The following is a 12,320-nucleotide window of genomic DNA, read 5'->3' on the forward strand; positions in this document are numbered from 1 at the left end:
TTGTTTGTGGCTTCTAGTCGTCAGTTTTTCTTTGGCTTTACATGACTTTTTTCCTTCTTCCTTTACTATTAATTACTAATTTGATTTAACAACTTTTTAGTGTATCTCAATTGTTGTCACTCATGCCTTTGTTTTTTTATTAATGTTAACTATAGCTAAGGTGATGTTTCTTTAAATGTTGTCATCTGAAATTATTATTCTTTTAGAAATATGACAATGACATTTTTCTAAATTAGATGAAGAATGACTGAACTTCCTAGGAACACGGGAGTATGAGCATTGTTGAAATACTTAAAGAACTTGACAACAAACCTTTAGTGTATCCATTAGCTTATTTTGCTATCATAAGTAAGTAATGACAAGACTTTAATCTATTTAATTTTATGTGCTTCTGTAATATGCCTTTAAATTGTTTAGCCAAGTTATGGAAGCTTCCACCCTTGTGGACAAAATCATGTTTTTCATTGTCTTCTCTTTAATCATTTACAGACATAGTCTAAATTTGCTTACCATTTATGGTCTTGTAGTTAGTAGTTGCCTGCTGGGTATTTTTCTTCTCTTCACTAGTTTTTTCTCATGTGTACTCATCTAAATTAGGGGTAATATAGTTTTCTTGTCAGATAGAACAGGTATACCACTAAATCATATAGGTGTAACTTCTTGGACATTTGTTTGCTTGAGTTTCATCCTCAATTCTTATGCGCTATAGTTGATGTATCTAGAACTTTGAGCTATTCCATGTGAATGCTTTAAGTCATTCTATTTATCAATATGGTGCATAATGTGAGATTTTAGAAGAACGGTGCTATTATATTGGACATGGGTTTGTGTTTTTGTGCAAGCTATCATGCTGATGGTCTCCAAAATTCTACATTTCTTTTTCTTGTAGGAGTCTTCTTGGAGTGAAGTAATTGTCTTTGTATGTGAGATTGTTATGCTCAACGCTTTGAGGACATAATGCTCTCATGACTCATAATTTCTCTCTTAAATTTTTTGCCCATGTATGAAATAGCACTTTATTTGATATTTTCAAGAAAATCTAAAGTATATTGGTCTTCTTGTCTCTTTCTTTTTTCTTTTTTTCTTTTTGCTTTTCAAGGTGTTTTTAATTAGTAGAAAATTTGGCCCTGTTTCTTTTGTCCCTTTTTCTTTTCGTTGTTATTTTCTTTCAAGGTGTTGTTTAATTTAAATGAGTGGTTGGCCTAGTTTGGTGTATTGATTGACCCTGTTTGATTTTTTCCCCCTCTATACACATTTTTTGTGGCTTGTATCCCCTAAAACTCCTCCATCTGAGCCATTTACAAAGTTAAGTTTAGGCTTGGAACACAGTAGTAATGAACATTGATCGCTTATGTTAGTGTCATGGCTTGCTTTACAGCTTGGGAGTTTGCTTTATTTATCCGATGATTATATGTCTTGAGTGCTCTGAACATGGTTTTTTATGCTCCCTATACTAAACCTTCTCATTGCTTTACAGGCTTCACGTGAGTTTTGGTTCTGTTTTGGGCATTTCTTTTGTTTTGGCTTTCAAGTTCAAATTTTAAATTTCAAATTTCAATTTCCATTTCGTTATCTGTCTCTTGATTTTTCTTCCCTCAATAACGAGGGTTACAGACATGATGCTGGCTTTGAAACAAGTTTACACCATTTCTTCACGTTTGTATTGTAAATTGTTTGAGATTGTGAATAAAGTAAATACTTTGAACATTCATCATTAAGTTAGGGTTATTCTGGACCATATATGAGGATATTCGTTTCTTTTGAAAATTTACTGCTGAACACTGTTCATAACAAACTTGAAGCATTCTATGGCTGGATGTGATAAACTATATCTTGACTCAACCTGGTGATATTACATTAAAGGCTACATTCCTTTCTTTATTCTACCTTTGGAACTATATCATTTGCTAGAGTTCTTAAATGGCTATAAATTGATTGCTGTGAATTTATACTTTTTATTTTTTCATGAGTTCAATGGTTATATTCCATTTTTTGTTCTTCCTTGGGAACTAAATCAAGTACCTAAGTTCTTGGATGGCAAAACTGTGATTGCATGAGTTGTTATGCATTAACATTATATTATTTTTTGCCAGTGTCGATGGGTTTTAAAGTTAGATACGGCTATTGGTGAGTCAAGAAGGTTCATATGGTTTCAAGATCAAAGCTCTTAGCAAGTCAAGAATTTGAGAGATCTTGAACTTTATGGACTGACAAAGTATAGGGCTTATATACAGGTCTGTGTATATTAAATGATAACTACAATAACAAAACTCATGTCCTACCTTCATCTCATAGGTGAGATCTCATTGTTTTAGCTCCGATATGAATCTTATCAGTTACATAACCACACAGTTTAGTAGATAGATGGTACCAAAGAGTTGTTGCCCATAAAGAATTATTCATTTACTCTGTTTTCCTTCTCCATGTACTTTTTCATTACATAGTAACTGATTTCTTTGAATTTACTTTCATATATCACTTTGTTTTGTTCTTCCTACTTTATGAATTGTCATTATATTCATCCATGTACCTTTTCATTATATTCCTCCACTTTGGAAGGCTAATCGAATATATGCTTTTAGCTAGAAACTCTATGTAGAAAATGAATCATACATGACACATTGATGAGTGATACAATGTAGAAGGATTGTTAATATTAGAATAGCATTCATATATTAGCTTCTTTTCACATGTCATCTGTATTTTTGACTCTCCCACGTTGACTGTTTATCAATATATTAATTGCATTAGATGCTTTGCATGTAGCTTACTGGCTTGTGTGGTTGCAAGAAAGGATAGGAATGAAACAGAATAAAGAAATAAAGATAAAAACAAAATGATCAAAATGTGAAAGGGAAATAATTCAACCATATTCATGATGAGAGGTAAGTATAACAGGACATCTTGTAGAAGCTTTTATCATTCAAAATATAAGATATTGAATAATTTTTATAATTATTTTTTAATTATACTTTATTTATGAATTTTTTAAAAATGATAAGTTTTAATTGTCATTATCAAAACATTTATATAAAGTGTTAAATTAGAGTATAATTAGAAATATATAAAATTTTCTTAAGAGATTGAGTTTTCAATTAATTTTTTTAAATATCCATAAACTAGTTACCAATATATTATCCTGAGATCTATAGGGAGTATATAAAGAATTATATATGTCTAATTTTTTATTTATTAAAAAGAAAATTATCTTGAAATATCATAACGTAGTCCTTTTATCTTTGTACTTGTTATCTATTTTTATGTTATATATTATCAAGCAAAAATTGGTTTCCGTCACAAGCTTGAGATATGTTGTTTTAATATGTTATATATGATCAAGCAAAAATGATCATAATGTTGTCCTTTTATCTTCATACTTGCTACCTTATGTTAATTCTTTTGTTTCTAAATTGTTGTGTATTTATGAATCCATGGATGGGGCTTTTAAGGATACAAAGTGATTGTCCACAAAATTAACGGAAGACCACTGAGGGCTTGTATGCATCTTGGTTGATGTTATACCTTCTGTAACAGTAGATGTTTTTAGTTTGCATTTAACATTTTCTTAGTAACCTTTGTGCTGTGTTAGTTTTGAAACCTCATGCAATGGTGGATTCAAACGTTCTGTGATTGGTTTTGGTAGTTTAATTTATTGCATAGGAGCAATGTTTTAAAACCCAAATCAAACAGCGAACCAAAAATGTCAACAAGTCATAGGTCTCAGAGTTCAACCGGTAGGACCGGTAACCTAATAATTAAATAAAAAATAACACACACACACACACACACATATTTAAAGCACCACTCAAGTCTTTAATATAACAAGCTAGCAAAAATACACCACCACACAAGTCTTTCAAAACACCCAAGTCATTAACACAACAAAAACACTATAATATGTTCTAGTCAAATCATTAACATAATGCAACAAATTCATAAGTACAACAATCTACAATCCACAAGCTTAACATTATAAGATAACTAAAAATTTCATCACTTGTCAAAGATATTGGCATATCTTTATTAATCCACTTGATTAATTCAAGCATGATTAGGCTCAAAAGTATCAGCATCTGTGTTGTAACTATCATCATCTTACTGACCAAATGATCTTAAATCAATCCCTTCACGCTCTATTACATTCACTCTTTGTTGATCATCTTTATAAACAAATGCAACAAAGTGATCAAACTAGATTAAAGCATTATTGAGAGCAATATAATAAAAGTGATAGCATGTAATAAAGCTCAAAAGATTCAAAAATTCAAACCTTCCTCTTCTTGCTGCAAAATAATAGTTTTTGGTAGTGTTTACTCATCATAAAGGAGATCTCCTTCTATCTCATCAGCATGAAGTAAAGAAGGATCATCTTCTTCTATTACCCAATACTCAATTTTATCAATACTTTCAAAATCAATAGGATCAATTGCTTTTCTCTTGTTAGCAACTCTAAGATACACATGACAATAGCAAACTATATGAACTCATTTATCCAATCTTTATGAATGCAAATTAACATAAAGCTTTAAATAATATACTTATTCTTTAAGCCAAAATTGTAATGAACATATGCAAGATCATTCAACCATTGATGCTTCAATCTATTCCTTTTCTTGGAATGTATTCTTTCAAAGATACTTCAATTCCTTTTATAACCTGATAAAGATGCAATTTGACTTAACAATTTAATAGCTAAGTTTTTAACATTCAAACAACTACTCCTAAAATATTGCCATCATTCATCTGCTGTATTAAAGATAAAGTTATTAAAAGAGATTTTACAAATAAAGTTACGAGATAATAAATATGAAAGATAAATATATAAATATTTACTTTACCAGGTCGCATTGATTTTATAGATTCAATAGCCAATGGATGACTAAAGCTACCACTCTTTTTCTAATATTGTGTGCCTTCTTACAAGAACTTGGTCTTATTAGAAGGGACTTTTTTATTTATAACAGTAAGATATTCTTACATAACCTCTAGCTTTTGAGAAAAGTTTTCTTTATCATAAAAAAAGCAAGATTGAAGACATAAGTAGCTATATGAAGAATTTGTCAGAGCTGAGAATCCTACCTTCTCTTAATAATCCTTGTGTAAGGCTTGTACAAATATTTTTTCTTCAAAAAAGTATTCTTCATAGCTTTCCTTGCCCTCTACATACCATCATATACATACCCAAGTGATGGGCTATCATCAAAATCAACAATTATCAACAATCGGATGAGTAGTTTTACAATTTCAACAACAATTTTACAATCACTCCAAAATTTATTGTCCAACACAATCATTATCACATCCTTAGCCATTCGATCCTTAGAGTATCTAGAGTTTATAAATGCCTTACTAGTTATCAAGGCTTGTATATCATACTTGTGCTTATAGATACTCTTTAAAGTAATGAAAGTAATGGCAAATCATGTGGCCCTTAGGTGAATGATTTCTACCCAACCCTCTCTTTTCCTCAACCAAGCTAATAAAAATGCATGGTTATATATGAATTTTGAAACATAGATGCATGTGCTGCTAAACTAATAACAATCTCCATCTTACTTATGTCTGTAAAAATCAAATTTAAGCAATGGGCAGCATAAGAAGACTAGAAAATAGAAGGAAGCTTATCATTTAATAATCTCCCAGCAGCTTTATAATTAGCTGCATTATCAATTACTAGATGAACAACATTATTTGCCCTAGCAAATGCAACCATGTCTATGAATAAATTGCAAAGATTTTGAGCATCCTTAACTATATCTGAGGTATCAACAGATTTGATAAAAACAATTTCTCTAGGACAATAAATAAGAAAATTAATTAACTGCCTATTTCTTTAATCTTGCAAACCATTCGCCATTATAGTACAACCAGTTTCAACCCAAAAACTTCTGCATTCATCAACGAGTAACTAAACTTCCTTCTTTATGTCTTGTAATATTTTTACTTCTCATGGCATGGTAATTTGGGGCTTTATAATTAGGACCAATAGCAGCAATAGCATCTACTATAGGTTGGTAGTAAATGGAATTCACAGCATTTATTGGAATATAACAATCATATGACCACCTACCAATAGCTAAATCAGCTTTATGCAAAGCTTCTTTACCTGCAAATACACTTCTTATTCCTGGTTGTGCACTCGGGGTTGTCCTTAGGGCAAAGAACTTCTCTACAGATTCAGATGCCTTCCTTTTTCTTGATTGAGAAGAACTTGAAATATTTGCTTCAATCACCCTTTCTTGAGGAGTCATTTCTTCTATATTTGAATCATTCCTCCCAAATAGACTATCCTCTGTTTCTGTTGGTTTATCTTTTTTTTTTTGGTTCTCTTTCCCTCAATCTCTTTCAAATTTTCCTCTAATTGAAAGTGAACATCATGAGGCACATTTTTACAACTAATGGCATCTCCTCTTTTCCTAGCAAGGTGCTATTTCATTCTATTAATTCCCCCACTAGCAAATTTTTTTGCACAATACAAGCATTTTAAGCGAGGTTTGCCACCTTACTTTTTTTTATTTATATTTGAGTGCAATGCTCTCATGTAGGATCTGATTTAGCTCTAATAGATTGAGTAGATGCAACAATAGATACATGTTTAGATGATGACATTTTCTACACCTAAACAAGTAAATTAACAAATCAAAAGTAGACAGAAAATATGAATATAGCCTTCCTATTTTGTCAATAAACAACTCTCGAGTCTCAAATGGATCAGGATAATATGAATATAATTATAACCATGTCCATGAATAAATTACAGAGCAGACAGCACAGTGGAAGACTCTCAAATGGATCAGAATTTAGGCATAATCACTAGAAAAAAATAAAACCTCTATTTGTCATAAACAACTCTTAGACAATAAAAAACAAATTCCTTTTCATCCATTCAGCAATCCTTTGTCTTGCAATAAATAGCTCAGACAATGAAAAAAGTTCATCTATCAGTATTCATTCATTGTTAATTTGCTATTCAGAACCATGGGCATTATATTAGATTGGGTAAAGAGATAGATGAGGGAGATAGAAAATCTCATCAGGATTGAAAGAGAGAGAGAGAGAGAGCGATCAGCGATCGATGAAGAAGATGAAGGATGAAGGATGTTAAGCTTAACACTGTTTGACTATCTCGATGTCTCTGATAGCTACATGCCTGGGCAAGATCAACTAAGAAGCCGAAAGCAAAACCCAAATGGCTTGGAAGGTGAGACACAAGACTTCAAGATGGCTGAATGGTGAAGAAGATGAAGAAAGAACCTAGATGGATGACTGGTTGAATGGCAATGACCCATAGAAATGGAACCTAGACCGCTGAGATTTGAGGGGGCAATGACTAACTAGAACCCACTATGCAAGACAAAGAGAGAACAGAGAAGAGAAGTGAGATGTCGAGATTAACTGAGACTGAGATGCTGATTTCTTTCTAAGTCTAAGCTGCAACTTGCGAGCGTTAATGACTGGAATGGATCTGGGTGGTCCGTGTGAGAACTCGATAAGGGTTTTTTTAACTTTTAAAATACCAATCTTATCCCTCTTTTTGACCCACTATTGACCCATACAAACCCACTCCGGGTTTTGGTTCTTTTCTGAGTTTATAAAACCTATTTGATTCCAGACGATCCAACCCGAATCAATAGCTAATACGGGTTAATTGGTTGACCCAGCCCGCTTTCTTCAATGAGCGATGGTCCAACTGGTCCGACCATCCGAGTCAGTTTGGGTCTTTAAACATTGCATGGGAGTTAGAACCTATATATATATATATATATATTTCTTTTATGTCATGGATACTTTAGCTTTTATGTCTTTTATTTATTATAATTAGACTACTATATATATATATATATTGCTTTACTTTAAAAAAAATTCTTTCATCCTTTATTTCACTGTTTTATGTATGTTTTTCAAAAGAACGATCAAATAGATTTTTTTTTCATTTTATATTTTCAAAACTTTTTTAAAAAATTACTTTACAAAGTTGTTTTACAAATTGAAAATAGAAAACATAATCAAACAAGTCATCTATCTCCTTACTTTTCTCTCATACTTTTTTAAAAAATTACTTTACAAAGTTGTTTTACAAATTTGAAAATAGAAAACATAATCAAACAAGTCATCTATCTCCTTACTTTTCTCTCATATTCTTTTTTTTTCTTTTCTTTTTTGTGTTTTTTAAGGTATCTTTACAGTTGATAAGTATTAGACTAATCCCTTGAGGTTTGTGAATGTCATTTAAGGGTTATTTCGTTTGTTTTGTTTTTTTTTTTTTTTTTTGAAGCGATGTTCTCCATATTTTGTTTCCCCTCCTTGTTTTGCTCTTGTCATTGAAGCAATATGTTGAAATTTATATTAAAACAATTTTGAAGTTATTTTCTTTTTCTACCCTTCCCCCTAAAAATAAGAGGAGCAAAAACATAATATATGGAACTAAAATAAAATATTGTTTAGATTATTCTTCATATTAACATTTTACAATTTATTATCATTGGACATGCTAAAAATATGAATCTCTCATTTTTTAACAGAACATATTACCTATATTACAATAAAACTACATAAGTTAAATTTTTTGTTAATATATGATTATAAAATTATAATTTAAAAATATCACATTCTTTTTACTTTTGGCAATGAAAATATTACATTCAAATAAATGTAAAAATATTATAATTAAGTAAAAATTAGTAATAAAATGATGAATTTTTATATTTTTTCGAGCAACCAATAAATCTTACAAATGTCGACAAGTAAGTTGGACTTATAATGGCCTTGTCTTATTGGACTTTTGCACATAGGCTTGATTATTCTAAAATTAATTTTTTTATTAAGTACACACTAATTTAATGAGTTTAAGGCTAGTCTTGTAAGCCTTTTTTATTTTTTTTAAAAATATTTATTTTTAAAAAATTAATTTTTATTATAATTTACATATTCTTTTCTAAAAATAAATCATAATTTTTAAAAAAAAAAATAAAAATTTAATTTTAAAATTATAAACATGTATTTTTGAGTTTAAATTTAATTTTAAAATTAAAATATTTTATTTTTTAAAGACACCAAAAACTTGTTTCAACGCATCGCTCGAGGTTTTTTCATAAAGCCTAAAAAAGCAGAGCTTAGAAGTTCAGTTATACAAAAATTTCTCATCTCAATTTTTCAAACATGGACATTAAAAAATAGTTTTAATGGCTAGCCCATCATGTTTATAATTTATAATTTTAAATTATAAATATATATTTTAAATTCTAAATTTAATTTTAAAATTAAAATATTTTATTTTTCAGAGATAAACCAAAAACATGTTTTAACGTGCCGCTTGAGTTTGTTTTCATAAAGCCTAAAAAAGCAAGGCTTAGAAGTTTGGTTACACAAAAATTAAAGCAACTACATAATACTCTAATAGCTAAAAGGGGGCCATAGAAATTGTAAATAATCATGAGCATGACAAAAATAATCATGAAATGCGCAAATAACAAAATAAGTACCTTCAAATGTGATACTAAAATTGTGCAGTTTTTTTTGAAAATTGTTTAGCATTTAAATTTTTTTGTGAAATGACATATTTGCCTTGAATTTAAAATCTGCAAAGAAATACTTTGCATTTACTATTCAATCATAATTAGGTAAATTGACTTCTATACTAAAAAAAAATTATTTATCTAAATACTACACTTTTAAAAATATTTTCTTACATACTACAATTTAGAACCCAGTTCATATCAAACCAAGTAATTTTTTATTATATTTCAGTACAAAACTCAATCTTTGCTAGACCAAGTTCTATACTTATATTTTTTTAAAAAAAAAGAGTCTAATTGAAGATGCCAATGATTTAAGAAAAATATTTTTAAAAGAGGGTGTTACACATATCTCCGTCTCTTCCTTGCTGCTGGTGCTAACTTAATTAAGATGCTTTGGGGATCAAGTTTGGTACAATTTTTTATGTACTTGACCCTTAAGGGCAAGTGTCTTTTTGGAGAGGGGTATGTTATGTAACTATAATAAATAAAAAATAATTAAGATTTAGTTAGGGTTTAAATAGAATTATATTACTTAAATAGATTTATATATAATTTATGATTTAAATAGGGTTTGGGTAGGAATTGATATTTAATTATATTATTATTGGTATTAGTCAGTTTTGAATAGATTTGGATATATATATTATATATACGCATATTCATATGATAATAATTCTTATAAAGAAAAGGCACTTGAATACCTAATTGCAGACTTTAATTTTCAATGAGAATTATATATTCATATTTGCTATCTTTATCTCTTTGTTTTTTTCTCTATTTCCCTTTTGTTTCTCTCTCTTTCCAATCTAAATTCTATAACAATTCAAACATTCTGTGATTGTTTTAGTTAGATTAATTTGTTGCACAGGAGTTAGAATCTAGTTCCAAAATAAACAAACATTATGTGGACAATATTGTCGACCATCTATTTAGATTGGAAGAAGAGAAAAGTGGGAGAAAAGTGCATTTTCTCTCACGTGATTAAACGAAAAAAAAAGGGAGAGAGAATAATGGAGTCCACATCTTTTTGTCATAAATTTTTCTTAAAAATATGGAGATTTTGGAGAGAAAACACTGCCTCCAAATTTATTGTCAAATATTTTTCTATTTCCCATCCTCATGCATCTATCAATTTTATCATATTTGGTTGTAGTTTAAAATTTTTATATTATTGTATTTCTAATAATTCTAGAAATGAAATTTAAAATGAGATAAAATAATTTTAAATTATATTTTTATTCCATTAGTAATATATAATAGGAATTGTATCAATAATATGTTAAAAATTAATTTATTATAGTAAATATTTTTTCCAAATAATAAGGATATTATTATCGGTATGAAATTAAGAATTTTTTTCTTTCTTACATTTTTATCTTGCTTAGCCAGCATAATGATAGAAAATTAGGGGGTTATTTGATTACTTACTTTCGAAACGATTATTTTTTTTTGGAAAACAAAAAACAATTATTTGAAAATGTGTTTTGTGTCATTTGTTCTGCAAATAAAAAGTTAAAATTCAGAAAAATAAAGAAACTTATTTTATTTTTGGAAATATTAAAGAAAAGGAAAAAAAATCATGTTTTCATTCATAAAAATTATTTTTATAAATAAAATTTTTTATCATTTTTTTACAATTTAAAATTTTTTTTCAAAACAATAATTGAAACAGATTTTTTTCTTTTTTATTTTCAAATTTTTGTAAAAAAATTACTTTACAGTATTGTTATAAAAAAAAGTAGAAAACACAAATGAGAATAAAAAACCTATGTACTTTCTCTGTTAAAAAATATAAGGTATTTTTAACTGAATCTCATTCCTAATAAAGTAGTTTTTTTCTTTTCAAATTAATGCTATATTTTCATATTTATCCATATTTAATAAGGTATTTTATTATAAAATAATTTATTCATTAAGGGCACTTTTTATATTTTTAAACATTTAACTTTTAAAAAAATACTTTATATTTTTAATGTAGGGATTATTTCTTTATTTTTCTCTCCTATTATTTTTTCTTCTCCTTCTCTTACCATTGAAGCACTATGCTGGAATTTATATTAAAACAATTTTGGAGTTATTTTTTTCTCCATAACCCTAAGCGGAAGCATAAATATATGGAATTAAAGGAACATATTACCTATATTAAAGTAAAATAAAAATTTTAAAACTACAAAATTTAAAAATTATGTTAATATAATATTATAAAATTATAATATAAATAATTTTTTTCCATTGTTCATAGTGTGAGGTATGTTTTATTAAACAAATTTTAATGGAAAATATCGCGTTCAAATATTGTAAAAATATTATAATTAAATAAAACTTAGTAATAAAAATGATAGAATTTTGAATTTTCAAATTTTTGGAACAGCCAATAAGTCTAATATAAAGTTAGGAAATAAGTAGGTTGGGCTTATACGGACCTGTCCTATTGGGCTTACTCCCGTAAACTTGTTTATTTTAAAATTGACCATTTTCGTAAGTCCTACCTTAATTTAATAGATTTAGCACTAGGTTTTTAGGCCTTTTTTTATTTTTTAAATTTTTTAAAAAATAATTTTACATTATAACATTATATTTATTTTTCTAAAATAAAAATATAATTTTTTAAAAAATTAAAATAAGTAATATAAATTTTAAATTTAAATTATAAATATATATTCTAAAGTCTAAATTTAATTTTAAAATTAAAAAATTTTTTAGGGTAAAATGAACAAGGCATAAACGTGTCACTCGAGCTCTTTTTTACACAGAAAGATCGGGTTTAAATGTTTGGTTACACAAAAATTTTTAAATTTTTTA

At 28.1% G+C, this 12,320-nt stretch overlaps 1 protein-coding gene across 1 annotated transcript in view; it reads left to right on the top strand.

The window, feature by feature from the left end:
• Positions 1-958, top strand: part of LOC129302647 (pentatricopeptide repeat-containing protein At1g62680, mitochondrial-like) — a 50,324-nt gene extending 49,366 nt beyond the window's left edge. Inside the window, exon 5 of the mRNA XM_054941556.1 lies at positions 890-958. Within this exon, the coding sequence (XP_054797531.1) occupies positions 890-958 (69 nt within the window). The remainder of the gene's footprint in view (positions 1-889) is intronic.
• Positions 959-12,320: the final 11,362 nt, after the last annotated feature.

This window comes from Prosopis cineraria, unplaced genomic scaffold (genome assembly GCF_029017545.1).
Source record: "Prosopis cineraria cultivar Desert tree isolate PC_DT_omini unplaced genomic scaffold, ASM2901754v1 PC2, whole genome shotgun sequence".
NCBI classification, from domain to species: domain Eukaryota; kingdom Viridiplantae; phylum Streptophyta; class Magnoliopsida; order Fabales; family Fabaceae; genus Prosopis; species Prosopis cineraria.